The sequence below is a fragment of the Pan paniscus genome, chromosome 19 (assembly GCF_029289425.2).
Source record: "Pan paniscus chromosome 19, NHGRI_mPanPan1-v2.0_pri, whole genome shotgun sequence".
NCBI classification, from domain to species: domain Eukaryota; kingdom Metazoa; phylum Chordata; class Mammalia; order Primates; family Hominidae; genus Pan; species Pan paniscus.
In genome coordinates, this window is record NC_073268.2 from 7,743,578 (window position 1) to 7,762,706 (window position 19,129).

A 19,129-nucleotide genomic window follows, 5' to 3' on the forward strand; every position below is an offset into this window, starting at 1 on the left:
CCCGCACAGCCAGATGCTTCCTCTCTCCCTGGCCGTGGCTCCGTAGAACTGAGGCTGTTTGTTGTCAGCAAACAAAGCCCAGTTGGTGAGAGGAGGTGGGGGCCGCGGGGAGGGAAGCGGGGGAGCCAGGGAGGGCGTGGCCTGGAGTCCTGATGGGCCTCCCTCCCGGAGCCAGGCAGCTTCCCTCTCCACAGCCTGCTGTGCCAACACGCCGCTGCCACCGCCGGTTCACAGACAGGCTGGAACAGGCAGGACAGATACTGCCGGCTTTTGAGGACCCTGAGAGGCAAGGGCAGAAAGCGGGCGTTTTCTCATGTGGGAAAGATGCCAGCCCCCACTGTTTGGGGTGGAAATCCTCTAACCCGCTGGGCCTGTGCGCCAGGGCTGAGCAACAGCGCGGAGCCGGGCATCTGTCGGGGGCGGGACGCGGCAGCAGGGCTGTGAGGGCTGCGTTTTCTCTGCCAGCCGGATCCTCATCCCCTGCCCCTCGGTCGTCTGCCAGTGTCCGTGTATCTTTTGCCCCAGCTGGTGCGGCTTTAGGGATGTCAGCCCCAGGAGTCACAGGTGAGCTGGTTCCAATGGGAACCTCGGCATCACCTGGGAACTGAAATATGCATTGTCGGCCCCACGGCAGACCTCTGAATCAGAAACTCCGAGGTAGGATTAGTGTGTTCTGTGTTCTAACAAGTCCCTTGGGTGGTTCAGATGCAGCAGGAGGACGGGGCCATGTCCGTTTTGTCCACTACCAAACCCAGGGCCTAGAACACTGCACCTGCACCAGCAGCTGCCCGATTAATGCTCGACAGAGGAATGAATGTGGATAAGCACCATTATTCCAAAGCCCCAAAGGGAGAAGCGTGAAGGTTTACTGTGCCCCGAGTACCAGGCTGCCACCCTTCTCACGTTCTTATGGCACCTTGACCACTCCTGAGGCACGTGCCTCACTGAATTCTACGGGAGAAACAGCTGGTAGCTGTTGACATACTGGTCATGGTGGTGGCAGCTGTACTGGGGCCCTCAAGTTTTAAATTTCCAGTCATCCTGGAACGGAAGTGTTATCCCCATTTCACAGATGAGAAAACAGAGGCACAGAGCAGCACCCATACTTTCAGGCACTAAGTAGCAGATCTAGGATTTGAAACCAGGGTCCAAAGTTCATGAGCTCTCCACTTGCTGCCTCTTTTAGGAACCACTTGGGTTATCTGGTATTTGGGACAAATCCAGTCCCTTCCGTATGCCCTGATTTTTACGGATTTCACAGAATACCTTCCACCTTCTACCAGGAAAGGCTCAGTTCTGAAAGCTAATTTGTAAGTTGGTTGCTTGGGACTAAGAAAGCAGTTTCATAAAGAAAGGATTTCTTGGTTCCCAGACCAGCCCACAAAGAACCCTTGACTCCAAGGCAGCCGCAGGCTCCCGTGAGGGATCTGCAGCCCACCTCAGCTCTGAAGCTGACACTTCCACGATGACGTCGTCTTAATGAATGCCTTCTAGGAAATGCATTTGGAATCCACCCTGGGGCTGCAGGGACTGGGTCTGGCCCAGTCATGGGGTTCTGGTGGGGGCTGAGTGTGGGGGCTCATCTGCGTCAGGTCTGAGAGGGCTTTGGTCCCACAGAGGCGTGGGTAGCACACCTGCAGTTTAGAACTGTGGGCAGAGGCCCGAGCCACTCCCAGGCTGGTGTTCCCAGGTCGGGTGTAGACCTAGGGACTGCAGGGCAGCCCACAGGCTGTCTTTTCTCTGCCAAGCAGGTGTTTACTCACTCATCTGCTATGGCCCTGGGCTCACTGCCGCCGCCCCCGCCCTGTGGGTTTGTCAGCAGTTTGATGTGTATTTTTCCATAAAAATTCATTGTTATACATGAAATATAGTAGGTTTTAAAAGGGTAACTGTCCTACAAAGTTTATAACGTAAAGCAGGAATCCCCTGCTCACCTCGAGACACCTTAGAACTCTTTTAGTTCCTTGGTATCTAAAACCTCATGCGGATTCTATGTCTTGATTTTGTAATTTTATACAGCATTATGTACTATAAAACATCACGATGTAGCTCTCACTTACGATCTCCCTGAGACACATATGCTTCTTGTATATCCTTGTGCACCTCCTCTGTCCTCATCTGGGCTGGCTGGACCAGCCACCCAGCTCCACCATCACCCTGAGGATTCTGTCCTGTGTGAGGGCTCCAGTTTCTTGTGCCCATTTTCTCTTGGTTTTCTCCCTTGTTTGGTTGGAGCACATCCTACAGTAGCTGCCTGAGAAAGAGGGCAAGGGAGGTGATATTTTTCAAGAATTCACATGTCTGAACATATCTTCATTCTAACTTCACACTTCACTAAGTTCTAGCTGGATAGAAAAGTCAACTTAGAAATTGCTTGCCCTCAGAATTCAGAAGCTCTTGCTTCTCTGTGCTTGGACTTCAAAATTTGCTTTGAGAATTTCAGCGCCATTTAAATTCCTGATCCTTTGTATGTGACTTTTTTTTTTCTCTCTTTGGAAGGCTTTGGGATATTTTCTGATTATCCTGGTGTCCTGAAATTTCATAAGAATGTTTGGTGTAGTTCCTTAATTTACTTTAAAATATTTCTGACATATAAAAAATACAAATCTAGGCCAGGCGCGGTGGCTCACGCCTGTAATCCCAGCACTTTCGGAGGCTGAGACAGGTGGACCACAAGGTCAGAAGTTAGAGACCATCCTGGCCAACATGGTGAAACCCCGTCTCTACTAAAATACAAAAAATTAGCTGGGCATGGTGGCACATGCTTGGGAGGCTGAGACAGGAGAATTGCTTGAACCCAGGAGGTGGAGGTTGCAGTGATCTCGGTGACAGAGCAGGACTCCATCTCAAAAAAAAAATACAAATCTATAATAAACATATAAATGTACAATATGAAGTAAAATATAAATATTACAAACACATCTACCTATCACTGAGCTTAATAAAACATTAAGATTCCTCTTTAATTGTATTTCTCCTCTTCCCAAGATGTGTCCTGAGTCTGTTGTTTTGTTATCCTTCCTGTTTCTGAATTCTCTTGCTGCATAAAATATATTTTAATATATAACATTCTTGCATGTTTGTGAAATCTCTATATAGATGGTGTCAGGTATTTTTCTGCCACCTGTCTCTTTGTCAGCATTATTGGTGAGATACACATACTCTGAGGGTGGTGACTCAATTTCACCACTGCATAATATTCTATTGTTTGCATATATCACAATTTATGTACCTATTCTTCTGTTGAAGGCTTTTCTGGTTGCTTCTAAATTTGAGCTGTATTCAGTGCATGCATGTCTCCTGGAGCCCATGTAGATGAGTTTCTGGAGGGAAATGGTCCTGAGGCCTCCCAGCACCTTGGAGTCATCTGGAGAGCTTTACAAATCCCGATGCCAGCCAAGGATACATAAACCAAAATCTCTAGTGGTGGGTCTGCCAGGAGTACTTTTAAAGCTCCCCGGGTGATTCCAGTGAGCAGCCAAGGGGAACAACCACTGCCCTAGACCAATGCTACTCAAGGAGTGGCCCTTCAACCATGTGTCACCTGCCGGCATGTTAGATGTGCACACTGGGGTCCCGCCCCAGAGCTGGCGAGTGAGCATGTGTGTTTCAGGAGGACCTCAGGGATGGCTGCAGGCCGCGCCCACCTTCGCCTACTGGGCATCACCAAACTGCTGCTCAGGATGGTGGAGGGGGCCACACGGGTGTGGAGGCTTCACGTCCCTGTGCTGGTCACTTACAGGCTTTCTCTATGGAAGCCCATTCCCTTCAGTCCTGGGAAATATTCCTGTGTCATTTCTTCAACAATCTCCTCTCCTGTGTTCTCTGTTTCTCAGGTTGAAATTCCTATTTGATGGAGGCTGGATCTTCTGTGTTGAGCTGATCTTGTTGTTGTTCAATGTTCTTGACTTTTTCCTCTTTTGCTTTTATGCATTTTACTTTCTGGGAGATTTTCTCTCCTCTTCCATCCCTTCTCATGCATTTTAAATTCCTGCTATTATATTTTTAATGTTCAAGAACTTCAACACTGCCTTTAAAAAAATAAAATTCTTTTCTCATTTCATAGGTGTAATACTTCAGGTGATTTTCCTCTCCTTTTTTCTGTGTACTGGAGTCTCTATTTTCAGTTATTGGATTTCATCAAATGTTGGGTGCCCTTGGCTGTCCCCACTACGAGTGAAACACAGCAAAGCTAATAGGCAGCACTGAACATGTGGGTGAGGCTTGTGGACTGGGCAGAGACCCACTGTTTGGGGAACCCCCAGTGTCAGGATCTGTCCATCTGTTCTCTTTGATCAGTTTCCCAGAGAGAAATTCAATAATGTCCTGCCAGCCAGGTGCAGAGGCTCATGCCTGTAATCCCAGCACTTTGGGAGGCTGAGGCAGGTGGATCACAAGGTCAGGAGTTTGAGACCGGCCTGACCAAAATGGAGAAACCCCATCTCTACTAAAAATACAGAATTAGCTGGGCATGGTGGCATATGCCTGTAATCCCAGCTACTCACTTGAGGCTGAGGCAGGAGAATCGCTTGCACCCGGGAGATGGAGGTTGCGGTGAGCTGAGATCATACCATTGCACTTCAGCCTGGGTGACAAGAGCGAAACTCCATCTCAAAATAATAATAATAAATGTCTTGCCTTGGGGGTGGATGGATGGGGACTAGGCCTGGCTTTTATCAGCCTCCATCAGGGATTTTAAAGGGGAATGAGGGCGTCCCCATTTACATCCTGATTTCAGGAAGGCACCTTGCCCCAGCCTTTGGCTACCCTTGGGGTCCCCAATCCAGAATCTTTTCAGATCACCACTGGCCGGCAGTAAACCTGTCTCCTGCCATGGTCAGAGAAGGGCAGTCACCAGGCCAGGAGAGGGGACTTGAGGGTGTAAACCCTTCTTTCAATCAAGACAATTCTCAGACCCACCCTGAACTTCCACCTTCGGGACACCTGGCCCCTCCAAGTTCTGTGCATTTGGGGGATTCTGCAGAGCAAATGGGCTTGTTCATGCTTGGCTTCCTTCTTTGTAGACATTTTGAGGCTGACACTAAGCAAATCATACTGTTCCAGCTTCCAAAGCTCTTCAGGTATTTGTCATTCACTGCCATCTTCTCTCCTGTTCTTTTTGTCTTTGTGGTTTATGCCATTTTCATTCCTTTATGTCATTCTAGTGGGGTTTTGAGGGACAGAGGAAAATATGAATATATTCAGTGCACCACATGTAACCAGAAGTCCTTGTGCATTTAAAAGACATTTTTGCATACGTACGTATGTGTTTGCAGAACTCATTCTGATTATTTGTGTGTACTTCCTTTTGTACGTAGATGGCCTTGCTTATCCGTTCAGCATCAGGCGTGTGAGCTGCATGAACACACACAGATCTAGCCCCTCCTTTCACTGCGGCTTAGGAAGGCTTCCAGCAAGTCAACGCACCAGTTTTTTCCATTTTTCCACGGACGCATCTCAGAAACACAGGCAATCGTGGTCTTCGCTCAACACACTGGCTCAGTGCAAATTTTAATCTTCATTGTTTTAATTCTGAAGCATAACGTGCCACAGGGAAAGTGAGTTTCTTTACTGTTTGCCAGCAGCAAGGACAAAAAGTGAATGGTGGGGGCCCAGGAGCTCCCAGCTTGGAGAGAAGGCCCTTCCAGACCCAGGAACCCGGGGTTTGGGGCAGGAGGCAGGAAGGATGGGAGGGTGTGAACACCGACACACACACACACGTTCTCTCTCTTCAGGGAAGGGTTTTCCAGAAGCATTTGCCCATACTCTGAATGAAGTATTTTCATGCCAAGCCAAACCTCCTGAAGAGAAGTGAATTCATGGCTGAGGGAGCCACGTGCCCTGGCTGGGGATGCACCTAAAGGCTGCTCTTCAGCAAGTGAGTTCATAGCATCCACCAGAGCTTCCCAGCTCCTCAAGCTGAAGACAGGCTGAGCAAAAACCAGGCAGGCCATGAGGGGATTCAAAGAAACCTAATAGGACTGGGTGCGGTGACTCACACCTGTCATCCCAGCACTTTGGGGGGCCGAGGCGGGTGGATCACTTGAGACCAGGAGTTCAAGACCAGCCTGGCCAACATGCAGAAACCCCATCTCTTCTAAAAATACAAAAATTAACTGGGTGTGGTGGCGGGCACCTGTAATCCCACCTACTCAGGAGGCTGAGGTGAGAGAATCGCTTGAGACCGGGAGGTGGAGGTTGCAGTGAGCCGTGATTGTGCCACTGCACCCCAGCCTGGGCAACAGAGCGAGACTGTCTCAAAAACAAACAAACATACAAAAACCAAAGAAACTAAACAGACCCAGGTTTCACCCGCAGTCCTGGGCAAGCCCAAGGGAGGGGGGCACTGCTCCTGCCTCCCAGAGCTGAAGGGAGAGGGAGAGAGTGGGTGAATCTCCACCTCACTGCTCTGGCTCTGATGCTCACCTCTAAGGGGCCACACGCAGCTTCGGAGGCCGTGCCCTAGGTTTCATTTAGTCTTGCCATTAATATAGCAATGGAGATAGCCCCACCGGGCGGCCCCTCTGACACTGCATGTGGGAAACCCCCCAGCCCAACCCAAGACACACACAAAATCATCACCAGGTAGATTGGGGGTGTGGGAGGGGAGGGTAATAAATAAGGTCGGGGGCTGAGGGCAGTGGTTGGAGGGGGTGGCGGATGCAGACAGCTCCCCAGGAGAGAAGGGGCGCAGAAAGGCACTGAGTTGGGGAGGCAGACGGCTCCCAACACTGGTTTGTTGAGTCGTGGCCAACAGGGTGTCTGGTGAGGGCACAAGGACCAGTCAGGGAGGAGCCGGGCAGGGTCTGGCAGGAATCCTCCACAGGGAAGTCTGTTCCAGGCACCAGACACCTCAGCCCAGGCAGCTGGAGGGGCCTGCTGGAGCTGCGTCAGCAGCGGGGGCTCGTCCAGGTGTGTCTTTTACCTTCGGATGAGAGAAAAGGCCACCACATGGTGAGCAGCAGTAGAGTCCCTCCCTCCCCGGTGACAGCTCGGCCTTTGGGAATGAGATGGAGGAGCTGGTGGGGAAGGCAGGTTTCTGCTGACAGCACCCGTGCCTCAGCCCGAGCTGGAGACCAGCACCACTCTGCTCTGCTGTGTGATGGCAGGAAAGTCACCTGCCCCTCTGGTCTTCAGGCCCTCCTCCTAACCCAGGTGATCAACATGGCGACCTCGGGATGCCGGAAGGAGCAAATGGGCACGGAAATAGAACACCCTCCTTTAAGCCAATCTTTCCCCAGGTTGTTTCTTAAGCCCGGGAACCCTCTCTCTGCGCTGGGCCACACAGCTTCCCCCTTTATTACTGGACATTTACTGAGGACATCCTAGGGGAAGGCAGTCCACGTGACACTGGATTTTGTCTCCCTGGAACCCTGTGAAGGACACCGTACCGATAATAGAACTGGGCACAGAGAGATCAAATATAAGGGTGAACCATATTGAACTGCTGATATTTCACTGTTTTTGAACCACAAAAATGCAATTTCAATTGGGCGCAGTGGCTCCTGCCAGTAATCCCAACACTTTGGGAGGCCAAGGTGGGAGGACTGTTTCAGACCAGGAGTTCGAGACCAGCCTGGGCAACATAGGGAGACCCCGTCCCTTTGAAAAATACAAAAAATAATTAGCCGGGCATGGTGGCACTTGCCTATAGTCCTAGCTACTTGGCAGGCTGAGGCAGGAAGACCACTGGAGCCCAGGAGGTCGAGGCTGCAGTGAACGGTGATCACACCAGTGCACTCCAGCCTGGGCAACAGCATGAGATCCTGTCTCAAAAAAAAAAAAAAAAAGCAATTTCATATGGTTCAACCTGGGGGTCTGCTCAAGGTCACATGGCTGTGGGTGGCAGGGCTGGGACAAGAAGTCGGGGCTGCCGGATTCCACACTGTCCTCTGTGGGGCTGGGACAAGAACTCAGGGCTGCCGGATTCCACACTGTCCTCCGTGGGGCTGGGACAAGAACTCGGGGCTGCCGGATTCCACACTGTCCTCTGTGGGGGACTTCCAGGAGGCTGGAGGGAGGGGCAGGGTCTGCTCCACAGCCAAAGATGCCTCCCGGATGCTCCGCAGCTCCTGGGAGCCATCGAGTGGGGAAGGAGAGAGGTGGGGCAGGCGTTCCTGTGGGTGGCTGCCGGGTGCCCTCCACACCCCGGGGACGGAGATCAGCTGCTGCCCTGGTGCATGCGTGTACCCACGAATCCTCTGGCCAGGGAGGGGCCCAACCTGCCCAGGGCTTCTTTCTTGAAGGAGACGGCTGATCCTGCACCTGCGCAGTTTTCTCTGGCTTCAGTTTAAGGAGAACCCTCACCCCCGCCACAGGATGATCCTGGGCCAACCAGGGCTGGGCCCAGCAGGTGCAGGGCAGGGTGGGAGCCCAGGATTCTCCCCTCACTCTCTCTCTGTGCCTTGGTTTCTACACCCATCAAATGGGACAATAAGCCTCCCAGCCACTCTGCCAACAGAATGAAAGTTCACCCCAGGGGAGCCCGACACGTTTTATGTAGCAGAGGATGGTAACCACTGCTGTGATTATCGAGAGTGGCTAGGGATGGCTACCATTATTCTGGGTCCCTCTCTCTGTTCCTTGCAGGCAGGGATGGGGTCTGGCTCACCTTGTTCTCCCGCACAGTGCTTGGTAAACAACATGCAGAACTGAAAATGTCACCGACCAGTCTCCAGTTTGGCAGGAGTGAGTGAGAGAGGACACAGCCGCGGGGGCAGGAGAGGGGAGAAGGCAGCAGTTGGGTACTCACCGGGGCCCTTCGGGTCGGCCCGGGTCGGGGTCCCCCTGGCGGGTCGGCAGAGCCTGTCCCCGTCTCACTGGCCAGGCTGCTCTGGCACCCAGAGAGGTGGCCCGGCGGGTGGGTGAACCCCATCCTGGGGGCCTCCACGCTGCCACCTGTGGGAAATCACGTGTGGGCCCCATGGATCTCAAACCAAGACGGGGTGATCTCAGTCCAGTTCCTCGTTTGGAACTCTAGATCTCTATGGGATGTCTGCCCCCCACCCCACCCACATGGCTGCCAGGCTCTGGCCCAACCCCACCCACATGGCTGCCAGGCTCTGGCCTGACCTCACCCACATGGCTGCCGGGCTCTGGCCTGACCTCACCCACATGGCTGCCGGGCTCTGGCCCGACCCCACCCTCTGGCTGTTGCTGGTGGGTCCAAGAACGGGCCTGCAGGTCTTTTCACTAAGTCACAGATCACCAACATGAAAGTCCACAGTTATCACAGAATGGGGGTGGGGGTGGGGGATATATATTTTGGTTAACCTAATGAGAGAGAGATGTTGACTGCTGCCTTAACTCACTAAAGGGTCTTCACTCAAACATGGTTTCTGGTCTTTGCCTGGCCAAGAGAGCAGACGTGGAGCCTGCTACTTCGCTGACCTTCTCTTGTCTCCCAGTCCTGCTTGGTCAGAGCTGAGGGTGGGTGTGGAGCCAGGGGACAAGAGCCCATGGTGGGAGGAGGAAGGGAGTATAAAGCCTGCCCTGGAAACCGAGGCTGGCAGGTAAGTTTCCTTTATACTCTTCTAAATTTTCTCTAGAATCTTCAGCCTGATGGAGCCTGGGAAGTCACTGGTCCGGGGACAGTTTTCATCTCTTGCACCATCTCTACCTACTGATATTGGCCACTTAGAAAACTGCACTGAGGAGGATTCTGAGGGCACATCAGGGCTCTGTGGAAAGAGTATCATGATCACCTAGTAATGTCTGCCATGGTCACCGGAGAGGGGGGTGGTGGTACGTGTGCCAGGCCTTTGCCAGCTCTGATTTAGCTCAAACTTCCATTCCCAACCCAGTCTTGGTCCCAAGACAGGACCCCCAAGGCATTTCATTCCTGTTTGGGGCAGTTATTATGGAGCCCTTTCTTCTTCTGTACTAAAATTGGCCTCCCTGAAATTTCTTTCAAGGGTCCCAGTTCCGACCTGTGGAGTGACCGAATGAAGCTGGCCCTTTTCCCAGAAGTCCTTTGTGTGTTTGAAGGACAGGAAAATGTCTTTCCTTTCCTCTCCCAGGCCTTCTCTATACCAGTCTCAATGCCCCCGTTAACCCTCTTTCATATAGCAGTTTCCCAGAGGGTGAGCTCGGGGATGTCCAAGTCAGAAGGCGCTTTGGAGGCCACCCGTTCTGTCTCACTTGCTAACGAGAAGGAAATGCAGGCCCAGAGGTCACAGCAGGTCCTGGGGACCCCATGGTGGTTTCACGGCAGGACTGACCTAGTGCAGGGAGGTCTGCACCTGATTTTCTCAGCTCTCATGATTCAAGAGGCAAACTCTCAGTTGGGGAACGCTCACAGGTGGGCATGGGAGGAGTCCCAGGTATGCAGGCCAAGGGCACGGGTGGCCTGGCTGGCCCTGGCTCCTGTCCTTTGCCTGCCCTCCTTACCCTGCTGTGTGTACAGAAGAGCCTCAAGGAGCCTGTCGTCCCATCCCTAGGCCTGCTTCTCCTTCCAGATGTAGAAGAACTCCTTGGACACCCACTGGGAAGCAGCAAAGCCACTCTGTCCTTGGGGCTTCGGAAATAAACAGCACTTTTTTTTTTTTTTTTTTTTTTTGAGATGGAGTCTTGATCTGTCGCCAGGCTGGAGTGCAGTGATGCAATCTGGGCTCATAGCAACCTCCACCTCCTGGATTCAGGCAATTCTCCTGTCTCAGCCTCCCAAGTAGCTGGGATTACAGGCACCCGCCACCACACCCAGCTAATTTTCATATTTTTAGTAGAGGTAGGGTTTCACCATGTTGGGCAAGATGGTCTCAATCTCCTGACCTCATGATCCGCCCACCCCGGCCTCCTAAAGTGCTGGGATTACAGACATAAGCCACTGTGCCCGGCCTAATAGTTTCATTTCTTTTCTTTTTCTTCCTTTTTTTTTTTTTTTTTTTTGAGATGGAGTTTCGCTCCTGTTGCCCAGGCTGGAGTGCACCGTGCCCGGCCAATAAGCAGCATTTCACTCCCCACCTTACCTGACTCCTTCCAGGGTTTGTCGCCTTTCCGGTCCCTGACCCCAGTGGGTGGGAGTCTGTCCTCTAGGCTGGAGGAGCTAAGATCTGAGTCACTGTCACTGTCACTGGAAACCACTGGAAGAGACAGACCACAGCACAGGAGGTCACCCGACCAGCCCCTACCTGCAGGCATGGACGGAGGGACCAGGGCAGGCCTCCCCAGCTGATGAGCAGGTGGCATAGCAGCTCAGCTGGCCCTTTCGCTTTGGGCAGAAGAAATAATGGCCTGGGGATGGGAGGACACACATTTCTGCTGGACAAAGAGGGGAGTCCTGGTGTGAGGAGGCTGGGATCTGGGCTCAGCGTGACCAGCAGAGAAGAGTTCACCTGTTGGCCAGCCACCTCCACATGCCACCCCCTGTTCTAGTTCCTCTGGTGGAACCAGAACCCACTTGCCGTGTCGGAGGCTGATTATCACCGTGATGCAGGCACAACAGCTCTGAGGCCTCCACTCACTGAGACAATAGACCCAAGAACAACAGCTCTGAGGCCTCCACTCACTGAGACAATAGACCCAAGCACAATAGCTCTGAGGCCTCTACTCGGTGAGACAATAGACCCAAGCACAACAGCTCTGAGGCCTCCACTCACTGAGACAATAGGCCCAAGCACATCAGCTCTGAGGCCCCCACTCAGTGAGACAATAGACACAAGCACAACAGCTCTGAGGCCTCCACTCACTGAGACAATAGACCCAAGCACAACAGCTCTGAGGCCTCCACTCACTGAGACAATAGACCAAAGCACATCAGCTCTGAGGCCTCCACTCACTGAGACAATAGACCCAAGCACAACAGCTCTGAGGCCCCCACTCACTGAGACAATAGACACAAGCACAACAGCTCTGAGGCCTCCACTCGGTGAGACAATAGACCCAAGCACAACAGCTCTGAGGCCCCCACTCACTGAGACAATAGACACAAGCACAACAGCTCTGAGGCCTCCACTCGGTGAGACAATAGACCCAAGCACATCAGCTCTGAGGCCTCCACTCAGTGAGACAATAGACCCAAGAACAATAGCTCTGAGGCCTCCACTTGGTGAGACAATAGACCCAAGCACATCAGCTCTGAGGCCTCCACTCACTGAGACAATAGACCCAAGGACAACAGCTCTGAGGCCTCCACTCACAGAGACAACAGACTCAAGAACAACAGCTCTGAGGCCTCCACTCACTGAGACAATAGACCCAAGTGCATCAGCTCTGTGGCCTCCACTCACTGAGACAATAGACCCAAGCGCATCAGCTCTGAGGCCTCCACTCACTGAGACAATAGACCCAAGCGCATCAGCTCTGAGGCCTCCACTCACTGAGACAATAGACCCAAGAACAACAGCTCTGAGGCCTCTACTCACAGAGACAATAGACCCAAGAACAACAGCTCTGAGGCCTGATTCTGTGAGACAATAGACCCAAGCACAACAGCTCTGAGGCCTCCACTCACTGAGACAATAGACCCAAGTGCATCAGCTCTGTGGCCTCCACTCACAGAGACAATAGACCCAAGTGCATCAGCTCTGTGGCCTCCACTCACTGAGACAATAGACCCAAGAACAATAGCTCTGAGGCCTCCACTCGGTGAGTCAATAGACCCAAGCGCATCAGCTCTGTGGCCTCCACTCACTGAGACAATAGACCCAAGTGCATCAGCTCTGAGGCCTCCACTCACTGAGACAATAGACCCAAGTGCATCAGCTCTGTGGCCTCCACTCACTGAGACAATAGACCCAAGCGCATCAGCTCTGAGGCCTCCACTCACTGAGACAATAGACCCAAGTGCATCAGCTCTGAGGCCTCCACTCACTGAGACAATAGACCCAAGAACAACAGCTCTGAGGCCTGATTCTGTGAGACAATAGACCCAAGCACATCAGCTCTGAGGCCTCCACTCACTGAGACAATAGACCCAAGCACATCAGCTCTGAGGCCTCCACTCGGTGAGACAATAGACACAAGCCCAACAGCTCTGAGGCCTCCACTCACTGAGACAATAGACCCAAGAACAACAGCTCTGAGGCCTCCACTCACAGAGACAATAGACCCAAGCACAACAGCTCTGAGGCCTCCACTCGGTGAGACAAGGCCCAAGGCAATGCTCTGCAGGGATGTGGGTACAGTCAGAGCTGACCCTTAGGGAGCATTCCAGGCAGTTTCCATAGACACATTCACTGAAGTTTCAGAACAATTCTGTGAGGTAGGAAACAGCATTACCCCCATTTCACAGGCAAGAAAACGGGGGCACGTGCCCAAGTTGTAAGTAGAAGAGCCGGATTCTCATCCTGGCAGGCTGGCTCCGTGGCTCCTGCTCACAACCCTCTGATTTCACTGCAGGAATTGAACTGGAAGCCAGCAGGCCTGGGCTCTCATCCCAGTTCATCCAGTAACGCGCAGTGCGGTCTCACAAATGCGGAAGGGAACCAGACGGATGGGGCTGGAATCCCAGCAAGGGGAGGTGAGGATGCTGTCACAGTGAACACGCACTGTGGGAGAAACTCTCTTTTTCTTTTCTGGACTAAATGGAAACCGTATTTGGCTGGGTAATCAACAGTGAGAGTCATAATACAGGATATAGCTACCCTTTAAACATTCTGTTTTAATTTTTAACACAGAAATGTACATCCATTCACCAATGTTTTGATGCCAGGCTTGGGTGCTTCTGCAAGATTGGCCCACACAGTCTCTCAGGTATAAACTGCACCCGTATTGCATTGTCTGTGACCCCAGGTGCAGTTTCTCTGAATTGCAGCGGGACCCACAGACCCTGGCCAAGCAGGACAACTGCAGAATCCTCCTTTTTCCATTTCTTCCTCTTGGTTTCCACAGTTGTCCTGCCCACCCCTAATTCCATATATTTTTATAAAGCAAGTTGCTTCCATCAAGACTTTCCAGGGCTGGGTGTGGTGGCTCACGCCTATAATCCCAGCACTTTGGGAGGGCAAGGCGGGTGGATCACTTGAGGTCAGGAGCTCAAGACCAGGCTGACCAACATAGTGAAACCCCATCTCTACTAAAAATACAAAAATAAGCTTGGCGTTGTGACAGGCACCTGTACTCCCAGCTACTCGGGAGGCTGAGGCAGGAGAATCACTTGAACCTGGGAGGTGGAGGTTGCAGTGAGCTGAGATTGCGCCACTGCACTCTAGCCTGGGCGACAGAGCAAGACTCTGTCTCAAAAAAGAAAAAAAAAAAAAAAAGACTTTCCAAAGTCTCGGTTTTCATGAAACAATTGTCTCTTTTCTGCCTCTTTCCATCAATTCGCATAACATTTAATTAAGTGATATCATTGCAATACCAAGTACAACAGCACAGAAAGGTCTGGATCAAGGGTAACAGCTCTCACAGGCGAGAAACTCAGCAGATGGGGCAGGAGTCAGGGGCGCCTGTCAGCGTTTTCCTTGGGGAATGCAAAACGCTGGTGGTTACGGGGGAAGGTTAGGGCGGGTTGAGCTCTTATGCCTGGCACTTTGCTGGGCCCTTAGTGAGCATCGTCTTCCAAACAACCCTGAGCCATGGCAGCCGCTGGTGAGAGGTAAGACTGGAAACAAAATCCGTCTATACTGCGGTGGCTAGCACGTTTCATCTGATCCAGCGAGCCCTTTCTGGAGCAGTGTGTAGGGAAGAATTCAGAGACCGCATAGAAGCTTAGTGGGGGGAAGTGCCTGGTCAGTTATGAAAATCCACCATGGGCACTGGGGTGGGGAAACGGTAGCTGCCATGTAGATCCAGAGGCTTCTGGAAAAGCCTTCATGGCTCCAGCCTCTGTCACCTTTCAGCTAAGGGAGCCACAGGTCTTGGAACAAGCAACCAGAGCTGGAGCTGGCTGCCGTGAAGACCTGGAAGACTCTCAACCCTGTGCACCCCCAGCAGAGCGGCCAGCACACAGTGGACGTGCCCCCAGCAGAGCAGCCAGCACACAGTAGGTGCACCCCCAGCAGAGCGGCCAGCACACAGTAGGTGCTTCATGAAGGTCAGGGGACTCGTGGTCTTGCCTCTTTTCCCCTCATGTCCTGCCAGTTTCACTCAAATGGTTCTTAAATCAGTCACTTCCTCACCATTGTCACTGCCTTAACTCGAGGTGTCAGCTCCTCCAACCTGGACTCCTGTGACAATGCCCCACCAGGGCCCCACCTGCAGGCACTCCACTCTGTGTTCTCTGCACAGCCAAGGGATGCTCCAGCAAAAGCACAGATCCCAGCTTCACCCTCTTTAAAGGTTCCCCATGCCCCCAGGACCACACTGGGCTCCTGCCCTTTGTCTACTTTTCCTCCTGCATCCCACGCCACCTGCTGTCTCACCCTGGGTGCCTCCAGCCTCCTGCGGCTTGTGGCTCCTGCCACCACCTCCCGCTGGGACTGGCTTGCCTCTGCCCAGAATGCCCTGCCCACCCACCTTCTCTTGGCACAGAAAACTGTCTTCTCCAGGAAGCCCTCCGTCTCACCTGTGCCCTGGCTGGCTGAATGCCCTGTGCTCTCTGCTACAACTGCACCAACCACTGTCTGCTCTGTTTGCATGTCTGCTTCCCCTAGCAGGTTGTGAGGCTCCTTGAGGGCAGGGACCAAGTTGCACATGCAAATGAGGCTGGTGTGGCTCTCCTCTCTGTGGACCTGACCTGTACACTGGAGCAAGAGTGATGAGCATGGACTATTCTCAATAGCAAAGACTTGGAACCAACCGAAATGTCCATCAATGACAGACTGGATTAAGAAAATGTGGCACATATACGCCATGGAGTACTATGCAGCCATAAAAAAGGATGAGTTCATGTCCTTTGTAGGGACATGGATGAAGCTGGAAACCATCATTCTCAGCAAACTATCGCAAAGACAAAAAACCAAACACCGCATGTTCTCACTCATAGGTGGGAATTGAACAATGAGAACACTTGGACACAGGGTGGGGAACATCACACACCGGGGCCTGTCATGGGGTTGGGGGAGGGGGGAGGGATAGCATTAGGAGATATACCTAATGTAAATGACGAGTTAATGGGTGCAGCACACCAACATGGCACATGTATACAGATGTAACAAACCTGCACGTTGTGCACATGTACCCTAGAACTTAAAGTATAATGGAAAAAAAAAAAGAAGAGTGATGAGCATGGGATCGGGCCTGGCCTCTCCTTCCTCCATCTGCTCAGAGGCTCTGCCTTTTTCTGTCCTGCTCTCCAGGAAGAGTTCTACTCCGGCTCCTTGGACTTTTATGATGCCGCAGCAAGAGGAGATGGGGATGGGGCATGGCTGTGGTCCGTGTGCCCTCTTCGTAGTACTTGAGAAATGCAAGGAAAACCTGCCTTATTTTGCAGTTGTTTTTTGGGTCCTGGACTGAGCTGCTTTGATCATGAATCCACCAAGACTGGACCTCATGGGTGTCAGTTTTATAAGCATTTCTGTAGTTTTGACTCACTGATGAGATGCCAACCTCATGGGTCCCATGAAAAAGGGATAGGAGGAGGTGGGAAGGAGCCAGGGATTCCTGCTGGGCTCCTGGAGCAAGTTGTTCCCATGTTGCCCTCGGGGCAGCTACAGTGAAATTAGAGGCCTGTGGCTCATACTTCCCGGGAGCAGGGAGGTGTCCAGCAGGAGGACAGTCCTGCGGAGGGTGGGGTGGCTCGCCTGCACACCGGTTTCCGCCTCTCTCTGGCAGAGATGCTTATGGGAGGTCTAGTCATGCTTCCTGACTTGGAACGTCCCATCTCCCCCACAGCTAATATGGAAAATCTACACAGTCTGGGGCTGGCGGTGGGCACGGGGCTCCGTGGTGTCACACAGTACCAGGCTCCTTTGGTGCAAAGGGGCAGATGTCAAAGGACTCGGAAGGAGACGATGGGATGGGATGTCCCAGGACTGGGGTTAGGGAGGTGAGATCACCCTCCATCTCCCCACTCTTCCCTGTTCTGTCATCTATCACACATGGTCACAGAGTTGGGCTGGGAGCAGGCGAAAACGGCAAGACAACCGTGAACCATGCCGTGCCATGTCGTGAGGACGGCGTTTGTTATGAGTCGTGCATTTTATCCAAAACAGCAACCCTGGAGGTGGGGTTAGGGTCAGGGTGCCACCTGGCCTAGTCCCCATTTGGTGCCCGTGTGCACAAGGATTCACAAAAAACAGGTAGAAATCCTCCCTGAGTTACAGTCACCTTGTTCTTCATCTCCGTTTATAGACCCCAAAGGGCCACAGCCGTGAAGAAGTGGGGAAGAGCCTCAGATGCCAACTGAGCTCACACAGGTGACACAGCAGGCGCCAGGAAGCCGATGAGACAGACTCATCTCGTTAGATGCATCCTGCCTGGCTTGTTCTTCATCTCCGTTTATAGACCCCAAAGGGCCACAGCCGTGAAGAAGCGGGGAAGAGCCTCTCCGTGACTGGACCCTCTCTGCTCACTGTGTTGGGATTTCAAGCTGGGGCTTAGAGGTCTTTGTGGTACAGACCCAAATCCCATTTCTAATCCACTCTAATAAACACCACTCGAAAGAAATAAACCAAAGGAAGTCAGCAGTGCCCACGCCGGCCTTGGCATTTACTGGCAGGGCGGAAGGGCCACACCGAGCAAACCCTGCTGAGAAGCCCTGGGCCCAACACAAACACGGTGTCCCCAAATGTTCCTGGCTTCCTCGGGCTGCAAAGGAAGAAGCCTCTTCTTCCTCCCTCCATTGAAATGTCACCGTAAAACTCAAACTTCGGCTAATTTGCCATTCGACTGCTGTTGCCACCTTTCTCCCTGCATAGCAGCTGTGATTGTCAGTCTCCCAGGTCTATTCACAAAGATTTCAGACTCATACATCTGGCCCTTGCTCTTCCATCCTCAACGTAACACTCTGTGTGTCTGAAGGCTGATACGTTTTTTTTCTCTTTAATTCTCCAAAGGCTGAGTCTGGGATGGCTCACCAACGAGCCCTGTATTCTGCCCACGCCTGGTTTTTCAGATGGAAGATGCGAGTACACCAGGGAGAAGGCTGTCCCAACAGCCTTTCGGAGGAAGAACTATCATGGAGTCACCCGGGTGCCGCCGAGAGGCAGGGGTGGGGGAGAAACTCCCCTCCTGGGCCCCTCCACAGGGGCCTGAGCCACTTGCTGGGGACCTGGCATCCCTGAGGCTTCCCCACTGCAGCCCAGAAGGGCTGCCTGCTTGCCTGGTGCTCATCCTCAGCAGTGGCCAGCCCCAGCGCCAGCCGTGCCCACTTCTCTGGGGAGAGGCCAGCTTTTCTTTCCCCCTGCTCACTCTTGGCTGGATTTGCAATTTGACTGTCACCATGGAAACGCAGGGTTTTGGTACACGGAGCGGGGGGAAGAGTCTTTCCTTCTGGAAACTCTTTCTTGACTGCCTCAAAGGACATGGGTGGCAGCTGTCCTGTGGAGAGGCCTGGCCTGGGATGGTCCAGGGGACAGGCGTCATGCTGGCCGTGTGGCCTCACAGCACTGCTCTGGGATGTGGGGGCCCTGCTTCCAGGCTCTGCTCAGCCACCACCTGTCTCCGTGGCCCCAGGCATCTCTCCAGGCTTCACTACAAAAACACAGGGGCTGACCCAGGCACCCACTCTGGGTCTGAATCCTGGGATTTAACCTTGGGTCAGCCCACGGGTGGAGACAGCCCTGGTGCCTCTCCCTGGTCGGGGTGGGGAGATGCTCCCGCTGGGCCACACAGCATTGCCGCCCGGCACAAGGACAGCCAGCAGCCTGAGTTTGGGAGGCACTTGTGAGCTACGGCCACTCTGCTTGGAGGCTCCCAAAGCCCCCAGAAATTATGGGAATTATAGAGGAAGAGAGATATTTTCAGAAAACATTCTGCCAAGGCAAAGCAGATGGTGGAAAATTTTGCATACTGAAAACAAAAAAAAAATTCTCTAATGTAAAGGAATGATGATAAGGCCCCTGGGAGTGTAGACACTCCCAATTAGCCGTCTCCAGCCCACCAGGCAGGCACAGCTGCAGAGACGCAGGGCTGTCAGTCCCTGCTGGGACAGGGGACGGCTGCTCCACCTGCACACAGGGTAGGGTCCGTGGCCTGAAGTCCCACTGAGATGTCTCCCAAGGCTGGGGCTCCATCTTGGTGGCAGCTGGAGGGGAGCCTGGGGTGGGGGAGTCACCGACTCTGAGACTTGAATTGGTGTCCTGCCTCT

The 19,129-nt window shown here is 52.8% G+C and overlaps 1 protein-coding gene across 3 annotated transcripts in view; it reads right to left on the bottom strand.

The window, feature by feature from the left end:
• Positions 1-650: 650 nt before the first annotated feature.
• Positions 651-19,129, bottom strand: part of RPH3AL (rabphilin 3A like (without C2 domains)) — a 214,571-nt gene continuing 196,092 nt past the window's right edge. For 2 of the 3 annotated variants that reach the window (XM_034941192.3, XM_034941190.3), the window contains 3 exons: positions 10,968-11,081; positions 8,753-8,898; positions 651-6,925 (listed from right to left, as the gene is read on the bottom strand). In XM_034941192.3, coding sequence (XP_034797083.2) covers positions 6,854-6,925; positions 8,753-8,898; positions 10,968-11,081 — 332 coding nt within the window. In that variant the 3' untranslated portion in view covers positions 651-6,853. Of the gene's footprint in view, positions 6,926-8,752; positions 8,899-9,733; positions 11,082-19,129 lie in introns of those variants that run through there. The other variant, XM_063598632.1, reaches the window with a different exon arrangement.